This window comes from Centroberyx gerrardi, chromosome 16 (genome assembly GCF_048128805.1).
Source record: "Centroberyx gerrardi isolate f3 chromosome 16, fCenGer3.hap1.cur.20231027, whole genome shotgun sequence".
In the NCBI taxonomy this organism is placed as follows: Eukaryota; Metazoa; Chordata; class Actinopteri; order Beryciformes; family Berycidae; genus Centroberyx; species Centroberyx gerrardi.
Window position 1 is genome coordinate 9595863 of NC_136012.1, and position 20140 is coordinate 9616002.

At 42.4% G+C, this 20140-nt stretch overlaps 1 protein-coding gene and 1 non-coding gene across 7 annotated transcripts; one reads left to right on the plus strand and one right to left on the minus strand.

Moving 5' to 3' along the window:
- Positions 1–940: 940 nt before the first annotated feature.
- Positions 941–15642, minus strand: slc43a3b (solute carrier family 43 member 3b). Of its 6 annotated transcripts, none has more exons than XM_078289215.1 (13): positions 15584–15642; positions 11807–12105; positions 10868–10997; positions 7569–7615; positions 7375–7451; positions 6344–6436; positions 6059–6198; positions 5720–5838; positions 5379–5522; positions 4898–5005; positions 4583–4769; positions 3539–3662; positions 941–3283 (listed from the first exon to the last, which is right to left on the minus strand). In XM_078289215.1, the coding sequence occupies exons 2-13, from the start codon at positions 11973–11975 to the stop codon at positions 3131–3133; spliced, it is 1491 nt and encodes a 496-aa protein (XP_078145341.1). In that variant the 5' UTR covers positions 11976–12105; positions 15584–15642; the 3' UTR covers positions 941–3130. The 6 variants fall into 6 exon arrangements, with proteins under 6 accessions (XP_078145341.1, XP_071773105.2, XP_078145340.1 ...); XM_071917004.2 differs by having other exon boundaries at positions 15529–15628; XM_078289214.1 differs by lacking the exon at positions 15584–15642 and adding an exon at positions 15509–15554.
- A 3875-nt stretch (positions 15643–19517) lies between these two features.
- Positions 19518–19589, plus strand: trnaw-cca (transfer RNA tryptophan (anticodon CCA)). The gene has a single exon. It is a non-coding gene; the product is annotated as a tRNA-Trp (tRNA).
- Positions 19590–20140: the final 551 nt, after the last annotated feature.

Here is a 20140-nt window from a genome sequence, read left to right on the forward strand (position 1 = left end):
AAAATGCCGATGACACTGGGCTGTGATCATCGATGACGCAGATGCAAGGGAAGAACCTGTCACCACGCACGTGGGCACACGTGCGCGCGCGCACACACACACACACACACACACACGCTTGATGCGATAGACTTGGTGGGCTTGCATGAAGTTTTCTGGGCTCGCTGTGGGTCACGATTTGTCGCAGCGCAGACACACAGTGAACCTGAGAGAGGCTGTTTGTGCCCAGGGTGGAGAACGGTTGAGTCCGCCGCCTCCGAAGCCAATAATTTGTCCCTGCTGGCTCAGGTTTAAACTGAGCCAGAACAACACAGTGACCGACTCCTGTCCAAACTGCCAAGAATCTCAGTATGACTCGAGACACCAGGCTGTCATTCGAGGCCCACACTGCAGCCACAAGCCTCAATCCTGCAGGTCTGCACTCTACAGCAGTGGTTCTCAACGTGGGGTCCGGGGACCACTTGAGGGGGTTCCAGGGGGTCCCTGGAAAATTGATGATTTGTTAAACTTCACCATTATTTCAGTTACAAGAAGTTAACACAATTAGAGAATGTAGTAGGATGACTATTTTGATCATAGTTCCACTGTTATCCTCTACCTACAGTACAGATAGTCATGGAATTCTGGACAAAATCATAACTAACAATAAAAATATTCTCAGATTTGGGTCCGAGAGACAAGATCTCATCAAATGGGGGTCTGTGGCCTTGATGTGTACTACATTTGGGGTCCTTGATATGAAAAAGGTTGAGAATCACTGCTCTACAGCATCCATCGAATCAGACGGACCCTTCCTCCTCTAACGCTCCCTCCAGCCCATCCAGAACGCTGATCAATTAACAACATGGACTCAGTTCCATAAACCAAAATGCAAACAAAATGAGCAGTGGGACAACAGCGGCTCAACAGGCGACATCAAATGCAAACTCTGAATCAGGCCTTTAAATATTACTTTCATGTTTATTGTACTTGGACATTTGCTATTGTGGGCCCCAACTTTCACAATACATGCATCCTCTTTAGCATTGTGCAGTAATTCAATGTAAAATACTTGATATTTTCAACTTAATATTTGCATGTTGTTTCTTAGAACATTTTCAAACCTTCATCTTTAATTGTAGAGATTATTGGACAAATGAAATAGTGAGCAGAATATAGTCCAGTATCTGATTAATTTGCAGTTTATAATACTGTAAAAAAAAAATGTTTATAATAAAAAATAGTCTATTGTGATTATAAAACACCATTTCTTTCTTTCACGGACAGGTTTAAAGCACATAGCTTGTATGCTAATGAAGAAAAAATGTCAAAGATAACACAAAAATCCTGGACTTATTGTGGTCTTTTTAGGTTAGGTTACTAAATTTCAAATGTATTTGCTAAACAAGTTTCCTGCAAGTAAATTACTTGATATATCACTGTCTTTCTCACAATAGTTGAAATATAAAAAAGGTTATTCAATTTGTACGGGCAAAAATAAAAACCAAGACCTTTAGTGAGTTAATTCCGTTCACTACACTACCCAAGTTGATATCAAAAGTTAATTTAATTTGGTGTGGGCCACTGCAACACTTGCATATTTCTATTTACAACTTTGCAAAAACCTTACAAAGTCATCACATTTGAGACTTGGCACTTCAGAAAAATACACAATTAACATAAAACCTAAATCTACCAGTAAAAAACACAGTGTGGGTAAGACATCTCCCTTTATAATCAAGTACATATAAACATTATATATGATACATTTCCACTGAAATACTGTTTTCTTTTTTATGGCACCAGATCCTGTTATTCAGCTACACAAGTACACTGAACACCTGAGGCTGCATATGCTGGCTACAACCAAAACAATCTAACAAGATGAGTTGACTGTTTGATAATGTTTGGCACAACGGAGAGATTAGCGGCTGACAGCTTCACTGTGAAGCCAGCAGATGGCAGAGCTGTACTGTCTGCTTTGACAGTGACATTGAACTGTGGATCTGAGCCAGCTCACAAAGAATTGTAGCGTCATGTTGGTTAAGCACACAAGACCTTTATACTGACAGTAGGGTTTCATAGGCCTGGTTTTGCTCAGTGCAAACCGCTGATAGTTCCTACTGAAACAAAATGGATTGATTATGGCATTATGGCATGATTCTGATCATTTCTGCTCCAAAACCTCCCTTATACTATTACTATACTATGTCAGTCCCTATACTGTTGGTCCTTTGTTCTCTTTGGTCAATAAGTTAAATGGAGATAACTGGCAGAGCTCCATAGTATCTGTCTATGATATTCAGGCTTGTACCATAAAGTCTGTTATCACTGACTGACCGCACTCTTCTTTGAACAACACAGGGCATTGGACCGCATAAACCACAGTACAATGGGTGGCGAATTGCACAAAACATACAAACTGCATAGCTACATGGCTTAAATTATGGCAAGAGATTACATAAAACAAGCTACATGAGGCATATTACAGGTAGAGTACAATTACAGCAGGCAGCATATGGAATTTCAGCTGTAAAAGACACTAGCCACAACTCATACTGGTCATTGCTTAAGCTGGGTTTCCCCAAAAGCATATAAGCACTGCGTCAATGTGTTTGGTTGTAATTCAGCCTTAGTGCTGAGATGCTTTAGGGAAAAGCTCAACTCCAGCTGAGACTCAGCACTTAGCAGAGTGTAAACAGGCTTGAACTCCATCGGATTATATATATATATATATATATATATATATATATATATATATATATTTGGTAAAAACGCATGTAAAACAAACAGATATATCCTGATAATAAACTGATGTATCCTTGTTGGAAATTGTATATTATGAACACATTCCATTTGGCAGTAAATATGTTTCCAGGGCAAAAAAATGTCAGGTGAACTCAAACTTAATTTGCAACAGGCGCTGAGTGTGGCAAATATGCTACAAGTGTACCGGACACAACCACACTGAACTGCGATCTGAAATGCGTTCACCAACATTTCACACTACAACAACTTCCCAATAAGGATACATCTGGCAACATATTCATATACCAGCATTTCTCAAAACTTTAGAGGTAATAATGTGCCTGGTGTTTTTTTTTTTGGCTTTTAAGTGTACTTTGTTGCTTCCCTTTACAGACTGTGGCTTTTAAGCGGAGGCAGTGGAGGCAGTGGAGGCAGCGGAGGCAGCGATGGCGTCCTTGCTCTTGGCTCGCTGCGCGGCCAGGCTTCGACAGTGCAGGTAGACGGAGAGGGGATGGATGAAGGCCAGCAGGCTGAGCAGCGTCAGGGCTACGTTCACCTGCAGACAGAGAGAGAGAGAGAGAGAGAGAGAGAGAGAGAGAGAGAGAGAGATGGAGGGAGAATGAAGCATTGAGAGGACAGTATGTGAATAGAGATGGTGAGAGAGGGAGGGAGCGGGGAGAGAAAGGAGAAAGAGTAGTGGTAAAAAAGGTTAAAAATGACCTTATGTGGGGTAAATGGCAGATTTGCAGTTGTATCGATCATATGATGTCCTCCTCCAGGAGTGGTAACAAAGGAAGGTCTGTGTACTCACGTATAGCGGGTCTCCTCCCAGCGCTCCTTTGACCAGGGCAAAGCAGGGGTACTGCAGCACAGAAAACACTGCAGACAGAGCCATGACCATGCCATACAGCTTCCCGAAGTGACATGATGGGAAACTACACACACACACACACACACACACACACACACACACAGACACATGCATACACATACACACACACACACACACACACACGCATACACAAAGGGAAGGGGAAAGGGAAAGCAAGAGGACAAAGGAGGTGAGGAGAAAGGAGAAAGGAGGAGGGATGATTAGATTACATTTAATATATTCAAATTGTTTCAAACGAAAGTCTCTTCATCAGGAAAATCAACAATTTAGTTGATCAAACACATCTTTTAACACTCTATTATAGTTTGGGTTAGGGTTTACCCTTATCTCACAATATTGTTTGGGCTTCCCCATTTACTTCCTCAAAATCCATACTCTTTTGATTTGTTAGATTAGCTGTAAATATCAGCCTTAAACATAAATGTATATCAAATATTAATTTTTGTTTCATCAACCAATCCCTTCCCAATCCAGACTATTTCTCTATTAAATACAGAGGATCTCAACAGAGACATAAACATTGCTACTGAATTAAGTTTTTCCCTGCAAGAACACAACATACATTCTTCTCTCCCTCTCTTTATCTCTTTGAATACACACACACACACACACACACACACACACACACATACACACACAGTTCCACTTGCTACCACACTCTCACTTCTGTTATTTCCCCTTACATGTTAATTATTTATTTGTTTTTGTGCCATTCTTCTCCCTGTTGAGTTTTAAAGTATTTTTTGTCATTGTCATTTCAATTTTTTTCTTTTGGTGTGAGACATTTTTACAGTATAAGCCCCTCTGTTTTTTGACTCCTCTGGACAGTTTGTATTTCTTTTCATTTTTTCTAGTGTTTTCATCATTTGTACAAATGAACTAGAAAACAAAGTGCTGTCTGTCTGCTGTGCTGTCATGTGTTGTCATGTGTCGTGTATGTTTGTCTGGTTGTTCGCTACTCACGCCACGCTGATGAAGGCCGCGTTGCCGCCGTAGAGGAAGGAGCGGTTGAGCACCTGCAGGATGAAGGTCAGGTACTGAAGGGGCAGCAAGGGGGTGGAGGCGCAAATGGAGAACAACACGCACTGCAGCGCCGTCAGGAACAGGGAAAGCACTGAGGCCCGCAGGTCTGCCTCGCGCTCGGTCTCTCCTACGTACACACAAATGCAAACACACAGATGTTCACCCACAGATAAGATAAGAAATAATGGTCAAGCGTGCAGCAGAGCCCTCTTCTCAGCCATGTGCCATCGAGGACCAAGAGGACTAATGTCGTACCTGGGGCACGGGGCTTCCCCTTGTGTCTGTCCATGATGAGGCCGTTCCAGGGAGCGCACAGCACCCCACACAGCTGGGTTATAGCAAATGCATTGGTGTACTGGCTCACTGCAGGGACACACACACACAAGCGTGGATGAGACGGTTAGAGCAAACAGAATATGGCACCAGCACCAGTTTAAACAAGTCTGCCACAACATTAGACAGTAGACTGTTGTTGTCAATGACTGACTTCATCACAAAGGCAGACAGATGGCTATTCTCTGTAGAGAAAATGAAAAGATTTTTCATTTTCATGCCTGCCACAGCCTGCGTTAAAAATAGGCATCATCATGTTAGATATTTTGGTTAGCCTCCAAGGAACTTTCCTTGCCAAGGGAGTGAAACCAGTGGCATTGGAAAGCTTATCTGGCACATAAAGCCAGCAGAGAGGACTAGTGGATACCCTTATATAGACGTCATGTAGCGTGCGTGTGTTTACCCAGCGAGGGCTCTCCCTGCGTCAGCCTCTGCAGCATGGGGTTGAGGGTGCCGATAAACAAGTAGTGTCTGAGCTGCATGACCGACAGCCACAGCAGGTGCCACAGAAAGAACCAGGACAGGAAACACTCGCGGAAACTTTTCTCTGAGGGTGCGCCGGGACGAAAAAAGAGAGGAGAGCGAAAAATGAGGGTAGAGAAACCTAGAAATTGAGTTGATAGCTCTCTAAATGGTATCTTTTAACATTATGTTTCAATCTGTGCCATAGTAAGTTATACACACACATGCAAACACACACACACACACACACACACACACGCACACACACACACACACACACACCTTGCTTTGGGGGGCTCTCCTTGTCGAGAGGTGTTTCCTCTGTAGTGTCGTCCTTCTGTGCGCTACCATTAGCCGCCACCTGTCCTGGACTGAATGTCTTTGATTTGCCACAGGTCATCCTGACGGGGCAAAGGTCACAGTGGGGTCAGACACAGATTGAGGGCATTGTGGGATCTATAGTCCAAGTTCTTTGATGATAATTTGCTTTATTATTGAGGTTTTAAAGCTCCAAGACTCTACAGTTTTATAGGATATGCCAAGAGAAATTGTCCTACATCATCCCTTTATTTGCTACTTTCGGCATGTTTTTGATCTCTGTGTGGTGGTGGTGTTTCCTACCCATATGTGTATCCGTCAGGCAGAGGGTAGGGGATGGTGGTTTTGGGCAGCAGGAAGAAGGTCCTGAACAGGTGAATGACGCCACAGGCGGACAGAAAGAGGAAGGAGGCGCGCAGAGAGACGCCCGACTCAAATAACAACTGCAGAGGAAGACGGGGAGGAGGCGGAGAGTGTCACCGTTAAACCAGGAAGTATCAATGTAACCTGTTGTTTTCATTCATCACCGCTGTGCTGAGGTGTGACTGTGTGTGTGTGTGTGTGTGTGTGTGTGTGAGTGTTTCTTACCTTGATGACGAGGAAGAGTGCCGAGGAGGAGTCAAAGGCTCCATTATACAGCGTGATGATGGTGGAGCGGCGTGAGCCAAACAGGTTCCCCACCTACAAGAGTGGCAAAATGAGAAAGTGTGTGTGCTTGTGTGTGTGTGTGCGGCTTTTCTTGCAATTCTGACTGGGCGATAATCTCTTCTGCATCCATCTTTCTGTCTATGGTAATATTTCTCTGCTGACGCATCCTTGCCAGGCCTTCAGTGTAAATAATGTTTTTGCTGAATTTACTTTTCTGGTGGGATAAAGGTTAAAACCACAAGTACGAACGCATTAAAACATCACAACATCGCCACAAGGTCTTTGTGTTTTCCTACCACAGGGTCATGAGCTTGGCCGGAGCCCAGCCCTGCAGTCAATACATGTGTGTTGAGTCCCAAGTGCTGACTCTTTGTCAGTGTGCATCTTGGTTGTGAAAAGGCCTGCGAGGACCCAAGGACAGCCCCGAACCTTTATCTGGTGGCCAGTAAAGTCACCAGTCTGATTTCAAAAGAGCAGTCCTGTTCTGCGGTGTACTTAGAAAAACTCTTGGAGCGGTGGTTCTAAAACAGTGTTCTCCAAATTTGAGTCATGGGACTGTTAAAACCTACTGGCTGACAGAGGTGGAAGGTGAGTAAGTACATTTGCTCAAGTACTGTACTGGTGTAACAGGTCCAAACCATGCATCACAAAACTTAAACAAAACTGACAGAATTTGACTGACACATTTCCTTAATTGGTTGTTTTTGCATGAAGAAAATCCATGTCAATATTTAACAGTTTAATCCAAATGGGTCACAACGTCATGTTCAAACTTGCGTGATGAAGTGAAGCCATTTTAAAGCCATTCCAATAGAAAGATGGAAAAGAAACTAATGGGATGATCATTTGCACTGCAGGAATTTCTCCACTGCAACTACGTGCTGCAAGCATCAGCTTGCAACTGATTTCCCAACATATGAACACGTGATAAATGTGTGTGTGTCTTTGTGTGCGTATGACTGCTTCGATACCTGCATGTTGGTGATCAGGAACAAGATGCCGCCCACTGCCAAGAAGGAGAGAGCAGGGAAGAGGAGGATGGACAGAGCTGATGGAGAAAGACAAAAAAGTGAGAAGAATGAGCATCAGTGGCTATGAGATTAATGTCTAGGACAATATAGGTCTGAGGCAGGACAAAAGGAACAGAGGGAGGAAGAGTTTTCACCTGCATTTGAGAAGGCCACAAACAAGGTACCCGTGGTGTAAAGGAATCTGGTGAGAGAGAGAAATTACAATCTTATCATGTCATCTCATCTTGGCATATTCTGAGCTAAACAATACCAAGCGCAAGAATGACGGTGAAGGCTTTGAAAGAGGACATGCTTGTCCTGTGCTTCCACTTCCCTCTGATTGACATTCCTCAAATTCCCTGAGTCGAGCTTGAACTTCATCCTCCCTCCTCCTCTCGTTCCTTCCCATGACCGGTGCCTGCCTGGCACTGTTTGGAAAGCCTTTAGCCTACTTTGAGTCCCTCTTCTTGGCCCTTCCCGTGCCAGAGGCTCCATCGCACCTCTCCACCCCTTATCTATTTGCATTCCTTGGCTTTCAATTTCCCCTCCACCCTCTCTTACTGGAAACATGTGGATGAGCTTAAGACCAGAGGCCGAATTTTGTTTTCGTGGATTAGGAAATCTCTGGGGATACAGACTGGGGAGGTGTGTGTGTGTGTGTGTGTGTGTGTGTGTGTGTGCTGTATATATCTGTGTGTGTTGGGGGGGTTGTGTTATGAAAGATAATAAATGTGAGGCGTAGGGAGGGCTAGTTAGTGACTGGATGTGAGCCATGTTGACCTTAGCTGACACTGCTAACCTCAACAACCCCAGACTCAGTACAACCCTTAATTCCCTGCCAAACACACACACACACACACCTCAACTTACCATAAGTGACCAGAAAGAAACAGTAGCATAAGCTTAAGTTATATTGTTGACATTACAAGCAGGCAACAGTAAGGAATGCAAACACTTTCTCTCAAACACTTTCTCTCTGCCCTTCTCCCACCCCCTGCCCTCTTTGTTTCTGACATTTCTTGTTTCTGTTGTCTGCATTGCTAAGTGTCAGTCCTTGGCAAATGATAAAACATAATGCGTCTCCATTCCTATGGTCTGCTGCCTCCCAGCTCTCAGCAACCGTTGCCTGGCCTCCTCTGTTCCTCTGGAAACCTCAGTAGCACGACACCCTCCAACAGAGCTGTCCTGACCTCGCTCTTCATGTTCTGTCTCTTCTCTTTGTCCTTGTCTAGTTGTCCTACTCGATTCACTGGAGCATACCACACATACTGTATGTATCCACACACACCCCACACGCACACACAGAACAGTTTTCTCCATTTTTTTTCCATGACACCTCTCTCCCTCCTCATGTGACTAAACATCTGTTACTGTGAGCCGGCAGACATGGGAACCCCTCGGAGGGAAATACCAGAATGGGACTGAGAGAAAACCGCAGGTGTATTGGAAAAAAGAAGACAAGATACTGAGCTACGATACAGCTGATGCCTCTTGGAATTTTAGTTTAGCCGCCGCAGGCAGGCAGAGCAGCGGTCCTGCAGGGAGAGGACAGAGGCTCATCTGTCTTCAGCTAAACTGTATTTGGTTTAGTAATAACTGCTGGCTGCTGCCTTCTACGACTCTTTGACACTTAATTCAGTTTCATTGCCATGAAATAGCATTACAAAACTGGAAGTTTCGGCCAAGCAATCCGACTGGTACTGTATAGCTGGTATTGCTATAACAAGGGAGCTAGTTAGCAAGTTTTCATGCTTTGTTTTTATTGTTATGAATGTATAGTACTTTGAGGAAAAGTTTTCAGTTAGTACACGTATTGCAACCACTGTATGACCACCCACAGAAATGGGTTATTATTGATAGATCAATCCTTGATCAAACCAGACTGGCTGCTTTAACACTTACTAATTAACTTGTTGATGAGAATGACTCACTTTTATAGACTTTTATGTAAATGTTTCATGTTTAGCCTTTTTATTACTTGTGCCTTTTTTTCTCTTTTTAATTCTTTTGGACCCTTCTGTTATTTATTTTTTTTGTTTTTGTCCTATTCATTCTCTTTTTATGTAAAGCATTTTGTAAACTTTGTTTTTAGATAAGTGCTATATAAATAAAGTTTATAGTAGTAAGCAATAACTTAGTATTTTTTTTGCGCATTTTAATTCATACATCCATGCACCCAAACATATATCCATCCATCCATCCATCCATCCATCCAGGGTGAGAACAGTAACTTTTCAATTTGTCAGCCACAGTAGCTGGTGGTTGAATATTTAAATCCCAAACAATGTCAGCTGGGAACTCCTGTCCCACAATGAATGGAAGTACTACCATGACCTTTATTCTAATGAAATCTTCCCACCCCCAGCTCTACTGAACACTGCACCGCATCTCTCCAGCCACGGCTTTACTCAAATTCTCTTTTATGTTTTTCCTTTGTTTTCTTCAGTGCTTATTTATGCATGTTGTATTAATGTGCAAGTTCCTGTGAGATTACAGATGCTGACGTCAGTGACATATAATCTCAGTTATATCATTATCGTTATATCATTATGTATCATCATAACAATATCATCGTTATATCACAAGTGTGTCATACCCCATCCTGCCCACTGGTCTAGTGTGAACATATTTACAAGTGAGACAAAAAATCTGTGAAATCCGTCGTTATGTGTGTGATCTGGGGATGTTTCCGCATCTGAATACCATGTTCGGCAAAGCACAAATAATACTTTTGACCCAAATATTTATTCCTTCAGAATTTTTTCAATATTATTTGGATGTTTTAATAGTAATCGCAGAGAAAGCATATTCAACCGAATATAACTTGACAGGTTTCTCTCACTGAACTCAGAAGAGAAGGAGGCAGAGTTTGAGAGAGACAGAGAGAGAGAAACAGAGACAGAGAGAGAGAGAGAGAGAGAGGGAGAGAGAGAGAGAGAGAGAGAGAGAGAGAGAGAGAGAGAGAGAGAGAGGGGCAGGTTGTTCACTTTATAGCATAAACTAGTTCATAATAAACTTCATGCAGTTCTTCCTAGCATACAGTATAAGTTCAGGATGGAGTTTTTTATAATTGTTTATGACAATGGTTGTATGGCTGTTTACGGATACATAACATCTAGGTTGTTGTTTTTATACTTCATCATTATTGATGTCATTGTAAAACCAAGACTTCAATGCTTTAATATCTCAACAAGAACAACGGAAATGATTACAAGAATGTGGGGGATTTTTAACATTTGAAATTTCTCCACCACATCCGCTTCTGGTTTAACTTCCTCCCACTCGAAAATTTACCCGAATACAAATACGAACAGTAGAAATGGTAGCATCTCTTAACACTCCTAGGGTGATTCAATGCGTTTTCAAAGAATATACAACTTAAACCGGATTTCCAGCCTGGACTGGTCCAGCCAGCTTTTCAACAACCAAGTAATCAAGGTGTGATCAGACTCACATTCCAAACAGCCGAGCCACAGTAGTGCCAAATCGGTCATACAGAAAACCATTAGGCAGCGTCAGGAAATTGTTCATGAAGGAGGCGATGGTGAAGACCAACGAGAACTGCTCATCCTGTCCACTGCAGTCTGTCAGAGAGAGAGAGAGAGAGAGACAGAGAGAGAGATTAAAAGAGGGGGCGATGGGGTAGAAAACGTGTGGTCAGTGAGGTGATGCTGAAGATCAGAGAGCTCCTCCTGCTCCCTCCTCGTCACCACTGGGGTCAACAAAGAGACAGCAGCAGGTGTGTGTGTGTGTGTGTGTGCGTGTGTGTTGTGTGCGTGCTCATGAGCATGAGAGAACTGTGTGTTTCAACAATTTCTGTGCTTTGAAAAATAACAAGCCTTCTGGATAATGAATGACTGTAAAATGTGACCAAGGCATGTGATGAACTCAGGCTCATTTATTTTACAGACGACCAATTTTACACCTGAAAAAGTTTGATGAAAGTGCACTTTTTTGAAAATAATTCATTGACCACTGTTATGTAATACGCCATTTTAAAGCTCTGAATACAAAGATCAGAAATATATGAAAAAACAAAAAATGTATCTCACTAGGTGCCTGATTTTTCATGTTGGCTCACAAATATGGACACTGCAGACCTTCGCTGGAGCCCAGAGGCCAGGTCAGAAGGTCCAGCATAAGGAATATGAGTATGTACATGTGTGTGTGTGGGCGTGTGTGTGTGTGTGTGTGTGTGTGTGAGCCCAAAAACAGATGTCTGTGATATCCTACCAGGGCTGAAATACATCTTCATTCCTCTCACATTCTCAGCGACCTGAGCTGAGTTTGATTTTAGAAACCAGGTGCTCAGAAAGACGCTGTTAAACATTTTGCTGCGTCTAAATAACTCTCTACAGACATTCGGAATGGGGGGTGAGGATGCCAAACTGACCTGTGATCAGCGTTCCATTGAGCTCCGTAGCGTTGACACACAGCGAGCTGAAGTAGCCCTCCGTCTTGAGGACGAAAACGAGCGAAGCCCATCCGAACACGGCCCCGGCAAAACACAGGCACTCCACCAGGCCCGTAGCAAAGGTGAGGCAGCGACGCAAGCCCAGCATGGTTCCACACACACACACACACACACACACACGCAAACACACACACAGACAATTCACAAACACTCTACGGATGATACTACTCCACACCTGCACACACACACATGCACACAGCTGGCTTTCCTCACTTTACCTGAAAAAAAAAAAGAAAATCTTAATGACTTTTGGAGAGGCTTTAGTGGCAACCATCCATCTTCCAGCCCAAAAGCAAAGAGATACTCATGTACATAAACCAAGAAAATGTTCTGTATGCTAGGGTTCACATTTTCCCCAACACACTCCGGTGGAAAATCTTAGAGTTGTACATTCAAGGCGGGAGCAAAACATGGAAACATCTGGGCAAAAAATGCACTGCTTGAATCCAAGCCACTCTTGGACTCTCTTGGACTCCTGGGTGAATTCAGAAGTTGCATAACACAGTAGTATTATCTTTGTTGAGATGACCCACTGGTCAGCTGTAAACTGATTTAAATGATTGTGTTGACTCCCATTTAGCCAACAGCAGAAGACAGTGAGCGTTAACAAAACAATGTCTTTGGTAAGCCGCAAAGAGAAGTGATACTGCAAGACAAAATGGACTGCAGTTAAGTTGCAGCATCTGCTAGATAAGAAGCCGTGGTTGAGACCCACCCTGAAATACTCACAGCTCAGCCTCTGACCAGTCTCCCCAGCTGCTCTCACCAACCACTCCACTCTCTCTCCTTTCACCCACTCTCCCTTTCTTTATATAGACCAGCTCTTCCTTCCTCTTCTCCTCCAGTTCCCTCCCCCTGATCCCTGTTTTTCTCCTGTCTCTCTCTCTCCAGTGTGCGGCGGAGAAAAACCCTCTCCTCGGGGTGGCAGTGGCTGCGGAGAGTAAACAATCCTGCGTTCCCCAGCTAGCCAGACACCAGCACAGCTAGAGCGGCAATTAACTTGAAAGCTATGGGATGTACTCCAGATGTGGGTGTTGGGAGTGCTGGCTAGCCTGGCTTAGCCAGAAATCACGTGTCATGTGACTCACTTAAGAAAAAAAGCACAGCATTTTGTAGAAGAGGAAAAATAATCTGCATTTTTATGTTTAGGGGGCTGCTCCGGGGTCAGATCAGATGCTATTGGCCTCATAATTCTTCTATAAACTATGTGAGGCAGATCAGCACAGAAACCCATGACTAACCACACTGCTGCAGGCTCTGTCTCTTGACATGATCAAATGCGAGGTCTGACTCTGTGGAGATCAATGAAAACACTAGCAGCAACCATGATCCCTTTCGCTTCTCTAATCAATGGCGACTTGATAAACTACACTAATCAGCAGGAGAGCCACAATAAAAACAAACAAGCCCAAGTCAAAATGAAGTACAACTGAATACAGCATCTCTGATTCATTTGAATGAGTTTGTTTGACTCTTCTAATTGTACTGTTTTATTTTATCTTACACAAATACAGATACACAGATACAAACACACTTTGCTGCTGCTGCAGTATCTTCGATTTTTGAAGATTTCTGTCAGTTTTCAGTATGAGTATGTTAGTAGTGGCTGGGAAATATTGCTGACATATTCTTCCGCTATGATATATATTCCTCACAACAAATATCATATATGTGCCAGTGCATCAAAAAAACACACATTTACGCACCCATTCACAAAATAGTTACAACAGCCATCCACAACAAAACAGCAACACTACAAGAGTAATTACAGAGGAACGGAATCAACAGAATCAGCAAAGAAACAAGATCAATATTCATATTCCCTAAATTGTGCGGGTCTTCCATGACCATAGGAACCATGCAAGGCCAACCATGATGGACTACATTATGGCTCCAGAGAGATTTTGACCAGTAGTCTTCATCTTTTTCACTGGACTACAAGATAAGACGGACCATGAGGGAGACGTGAAAACAATCCAGTGAAACCAAAGATTTAGTCCTATAGATATTTCCGTACTTGTAAGCTGTGTCACTTTGCATTTCATCTGCTGGGTTGTTGCTATGTAACTGTTGCTATGGCAAATGAGCATAGTGATACATCATGGCCCTGATATTCATTAAGGCCCCTAATCGGCATGCTGTTCAAGGATGGTTTGGTGATGATGTTGGTTTTCTTTCAGTGGGATCCAGCAGGCTGCTGGAGGTGGAGGGAGAGGTCGTTGGCGACTGGGGGCAGCGATGGAAGTGGCACCATGACTGGAACACCACAAGACCTCAAGACGGACCCTTTACATCATCACAAGACTCTCTTTACACATGCAGTTCAGCATGCCAACAAATTCATACACACTTCCTAAAAACGATGACTGAGAGTAAGCGCATGCACAGAAGCAACCCACCCACACACCAACCCACACACACGTACACACACATGACAGAGTGGCAGTGAGACTGAGGGTAAGGTGTGTGTGTAACCAGCGGTCAAACAGATTCTGGACTCATGCCAACAAGAAAACTGCCAAAATCAGCGGGTTTTATGACAGCCAACAGTCAGGTGCCATTATCTATCTATATCATTGAGAATAAATAGAGCCAAAATAACGACGAACCACGGGACGCTGTTTCTCCATCACACTTCCTGCTTGCACGCACTACTTCCTCTTTCCAGAGCAGCACAGGAAACAGAGAGGGAGTATGAGTGATGAAATCCCTCACATGGCCTATAGGGTCATTTGATGACAGGGAATCCCAAACAGTCAAAACATTTTTTCTAATGTTAACTGTGCCGACTGTCTTGCTTTTCTCAATGAGAAAGTGTTTTGATATGCATACGGTGATGTCATGCATCTTTCATGCAACTTGGTGTGAGATTAATTGAATTGTACTGGATTTCAATTCGATTCAAATGAACTGAATCGCCTGGCCTGTACCAGAAATCGATGTATCCTCTCAGACAGGGTTAAACACACAGACAGCTGGAGAGACCACCCGGTTAATGTTTAATAATGCAAAGGCAGACAAATTGCAAACTTGGAAAAATATTAGACCTCTGTCAATTGAAGCACTTTCATTAACACTACATGCTAGACAAGATTCCTCCACACACACACCCCCAACCCACCCCAGGTATTCAACCTGCCACTTAGGGTGAAAAAGAACTTTAGTCAAACAGAAAACACATAATTAAACTGCAGTAGGCCACCAAGCCCATAGTATGCACATGATTGCCTAATAATGGTAAGGCTCAGTATCACCAACATGTATGACCAAGTAGGATAGAAGAAAAGAGACAAAAAAAGAGAACTAGGATGATTAACGCCTGTTTGTGTAAGAAGAGATCAATGCTTCAAAACCTGAGGAGTATCATGCCCACTTTACGCAGCATGCATTAAATATTGTCACACGTCACAGCAGGAATAAATGATCATGTGTTCCGCTTGGTGCAATGCTTGGGCAGCCTACTGTATCTATAGTCTACAGATGTGCTGGGCTACTTCCTCCTGTATAACAGTCGTGGATCATGCAGCTGCACATGCAATCAGGAATTCTCCAATAAGCCTCTGATCTATTTTCGTCCTCTCCTATAGCTCGCTGCCTTTCCATAGCAGGATGTACACTTACGTGATGATATGCCCTCCTACCGTGTTCCCATTGTACATGCAGTGCTGTTTTTCAGATGTGATGGTGAAGACCCACCCGCTGCGCTCCGGTCGGCAGTAGCCGTGGTCGCTTCGTCCCCGGGCCGGCCGTCGCCTACCGGGTGGGCGGGGTATAGCGTGTTTTTCTGTACCGGGGGGAAACACACCGGCCTGTCTGGTGCGCTTATCTGTCTCAGCAGCATGTGTCTGCCTGCCGGTTTCTCCCCGCTTCTTGGCTGCAGGTCTCAGTGAGATGAAAGACGTTTCAAGCCTGTTTAATGTCAGAGTGAAATATAAGACCAATTTCGTCATTGTAAAAAATAAATAAATAAAATAAATAATAATAATAATAATAATAATAACAATAATAATAATAATAATAAACTAGTCCTATCAAAATACAATATTTCTCACAAGGAAAACAGTGAGAACAGAGAGAAGCTGACATTTGAGACATTAGACATTGAGTCCTAGTTAGCTCTATAACCCGAACTGAAGACTTGTATTGAGATAATCAAATTCAAGACATTGACCCCAAAGACACTGTTTACTGCAGGCAGGCTTGCTGTGCAAACATGTCTCCCGTGGACGCTTGTCATGTTCAGTGGCCAAAAAGAATAACCTCATGAAGTATTTTCTACACGCTATTTAAAGGGGAAGAGGTCCAAAAGTATATTTAGGTTGTGAATTGCAGTTCAGAAACATAATTCCTGATCTCTAGATTGTTCTAAATAAGACGGATTGTAAAAATGGGTTCGTTTACTGTAATAAGAAAAATCAAAACAATCTAAACAATTCATGACTTTACAAATAGGCTAAGTAGGCCTATATATAGTCCTACACTATCTGACTACCTCATTCTCATTGAGCAAAACTTGGGTCTGAAGCCCAGACCAGCAGGGATAGACCTGCATGTAGACCCAAAGACAGGCGGACTGCCACTACCTCTGGACATGAAAATGTCTGTCTATACTCTAAATGATGAAGGCATAAGAGCAATCATTTTATGACTTTGATTCAATTTACTCTCCAACCAGTAAATTAAGAAAAAACAGTAGAATGGAAGATTGAGGGGAAAAGTACATTAACTTACATTGAAGTTGAACCCTTGATTTTCACCAAACTACACAGGGAGATGAAACACCCGGGGCAAGACAACATATCTGATGGTTATGTTACAGTGAGGTTTGCCGTGTGTAAAGTGTGAGATCACTACTTTTGCACATTTGTGAATGTACAAAATCCACTCAGCTCTAATACTACACAAGCAATGAGAGATCAACCAGGATTGCAATGTGCAAACCAACACCCGCTTGGGTTCAGTCATGCATTGGATTCCCTCACAAAGTGAGAAAGAAAGGAACAATCACAGAGGGTGAAACTAATGAAACACCCCCTTACACAGATTCCACAGTTCAGATCAAAGTTGCTTTTGCTGCAAAATGCATACCTTTAGCCTACATTTAAATCTATCAAAACATGTAGAATGGTGGTTTTTGCTCCTTTTTGTACCCAAAGAACTGGAGAAATGCCATCTACAAATGAACCAAACCTTAACTACAACCTGAAAGCAGATTTGTACTGTTGGCCTACCTTACTCCTTAGAACAGACTGTCCTTTCCACTTCCATAAATTGAACAGCTCTAACCAGATCAACACAGCAAGAATCCAAACCAGCATATTCATGAGCAAATAGTCCAGGGGTGTTGGAGGGTGAACACCTGACTGTTTGAAATTGTATCTCACAGTAGCATACAGCACACCCTCAGCAACAATACATTGCAAACCGTTTGGACTACTTTTGGCTGACAGATTGAATTTCATGCATGTGGTCCTTGGCCTTGGCCTGGCCCAGTATCTTGTCTGCCCAGAGGCCTTTGCCCTTTCTGCCACAAAGGTAATAGAGCTTTCACTATCAGGGCCCCCACATTTTGCAACAGTCTACCTTTACATATTAAACCAGCAGAAGCCTTCCACTCATTGAAGTCTTTTTTAAAAACATACCTTTTATAAGTATGCACTTGATAGCGACTAATAAATATTCATTTTTATTCCATTTTATTGTGAGACTTGTGCATTGTATTTCTTCTATAGCCAACAGTTAACACGTTTTACAATTCATACTTTGTGTAAGTTACTCATAATGTAGGTTATTATGGATGTATTTCCTTTGCTTTTGATCTGCACCTCATAACATACTGTATAATAATAATAATGATAACAACAGTAGCCTAGCGTGTAGGCTTATATGAGAGCATATAGCCTACAGTCTAAATCACTAGCCCCAAGGACATGGCACTGTAAAATACTGACTAAGTATGTCCTAAATCACGTAGTACTAAATCACACGCTATCCATTCACGTGATGAATTAACATTCTAAAAGAGCAATTCTCCTCACACATCATTAAAATGTGAGATAGTTTCCCCTTTCGTTGGCTTGTAATACCTAAACGTATGACTGGGACAGTGGCGTGCGCGCTCCCGCAAGGTGCATGCATGTACAAAAAAGAAAGGTAAAGAAAAAGAAGGTATTGGTTGTTTAATTCATGGAAGGCTTTGGCACAGTTGTTGTTGCTGTTCTGTCAACCACTTGGTTTGTTTATAGTCTGTTTGCGCCCCCGTGTGGCCATTCATCAGTATTGCATGGCCTTGTAGTGAAAGTGCTGCTGCCAATCCTGCAAAACCACTTCAAGTGATAGACTAATTGTTCAGTCCTAACTTCAAGTCTGAAAAACAACTATGTTAGGCCTGTCTGGATGCCTGTCTTGTAACTTGTAACTATCTGCTGGCTCTGATTTCAGAGCCAGCAGATAGATAGATAGACGGAGTTGCTGTAATTTTGTGCATTAAGTAAGTAAGTAATTAACTTTATTTATATAGCACCTTTCGAGAGCAGAGACATCACAAAGTGCTTCACTGAGGAAATAAAGCATAAACATACATACAGACATAAAACACAATAAAAACAGACAAAAAAAAATACAATAAAAACAAAAGTAAATAGAAACTTACACAAAGGCAAGTCTAAACAAATGGGTCTTGAGCTGCTTTTTAAAGGTGTCCACAGTGTCCACAGATCTTAAGTCCAGAGGGAGAGAGTTCCAAAGTTTAGGAGCCACAACCTCAAAAGTACAGTCTCCTTTAGTTTTTAGCCTAGATCAAGGAACAACCAGCAAACCTTGATCAGAGGACCTTAGAGACCTGCTGGTGACATAGGGCTGCAGTAGATCTCTAATGTAGGCAGGTGCCTGACCATGCAGAGCTCTAAATTATTCAAAGTTAATTGGATTAGTTACATGTAGAAATATACCCACTGTAAATTGCTTTTGATCAATAGAAATGACACTCCAAACAATCATCTATCTGATTCATATTATTTCAAACTGTGCCTGTTGTTGTAGCAGAGGGGTTAAGCTGATGGACTGTAACTCCTCTGGGGTTTCCCATCACGGGTTCAGCTGCTAGTGATAGGTTTTTTTTTTTTTTATTGTTCAAGGTTATTTTTCATATGCATAGTACAAACATTGCAATAAAATGCTTACTTGTGGACCATCTTGACAGATAGTAAAAAGAAAAGTAGATAGCAAACATAAAAACACTAATATAAAGTAACAATATTCAAGCAAAATATTTACAATAACAGCAAAGGAAAAATATAGTATAGTATAGTACAAACTAAGTTGAGCAATATCCAGTACTTTTGTAATAATGAACTTTATTTGCGTAGCAGCTTTTCAAAAACATATACAAAGGTCTTTACAGAGGGGCAAAAAATGACAACACATGAAAACAGGAAAATAATAATCAATAATAAATGAATCAATAATAAATAAGAACAAAGAAATAAAAGATGTAAGACTTGCTACGGAAACCAATTTTATAGAAATGGGTCTTAAGGAGAGATTTAAAAGACTGAAGCGATTCAGCACTCATTTCACTCCTTCAACAATTCATGATCCCTCTTCAGTGTCATAACTGGCTGGAACTGTAGACTCTGTGGCGCAACGGTAGCGCGTCTGACTCCAGATCAGAAGGTTGCGTGTTCAAATCACGTCAGGGTCAAGTAACAGTGGCTTTCTCCTTTGGGTGGGCTACTGGTTAGACAAATCCATCCTTAAGCAAGCTACTGCATGATTGTTAATGATCATAGGAACATGAAAAATAATGTAATTATGATGCATTTGCTCTCTGTTTGAACTGGCATGGAAAGTTGCTGAATGCGCACTTCGCTGTGTGGGACAGATGTTAAAAAAATTATGACATCAGACCAGGAACCTGCCAGTTTTATGCATCTGGTCCAATGGTTGGAGCAGGAAACAACAGGGAAGAACAATTCACCACAACACATTATATTAAAGCAAGGCCTCCAAGACAGACTCTGCTGTGCTCATACACACACACACACACACACACACACACACACACACACACACACACACACACATACACACACACACACACACACACACACACATTCAGATAAGCCTAGCGAGGAACACACAATGGCATGGAGCACTTCACTCAAAATAAAGACAAGAATGTGTGATGATCCCTGAACGGTGGCAAAAATAACAACAGAGCTAATCACACAGCGGCCTATCCACGTTATCATT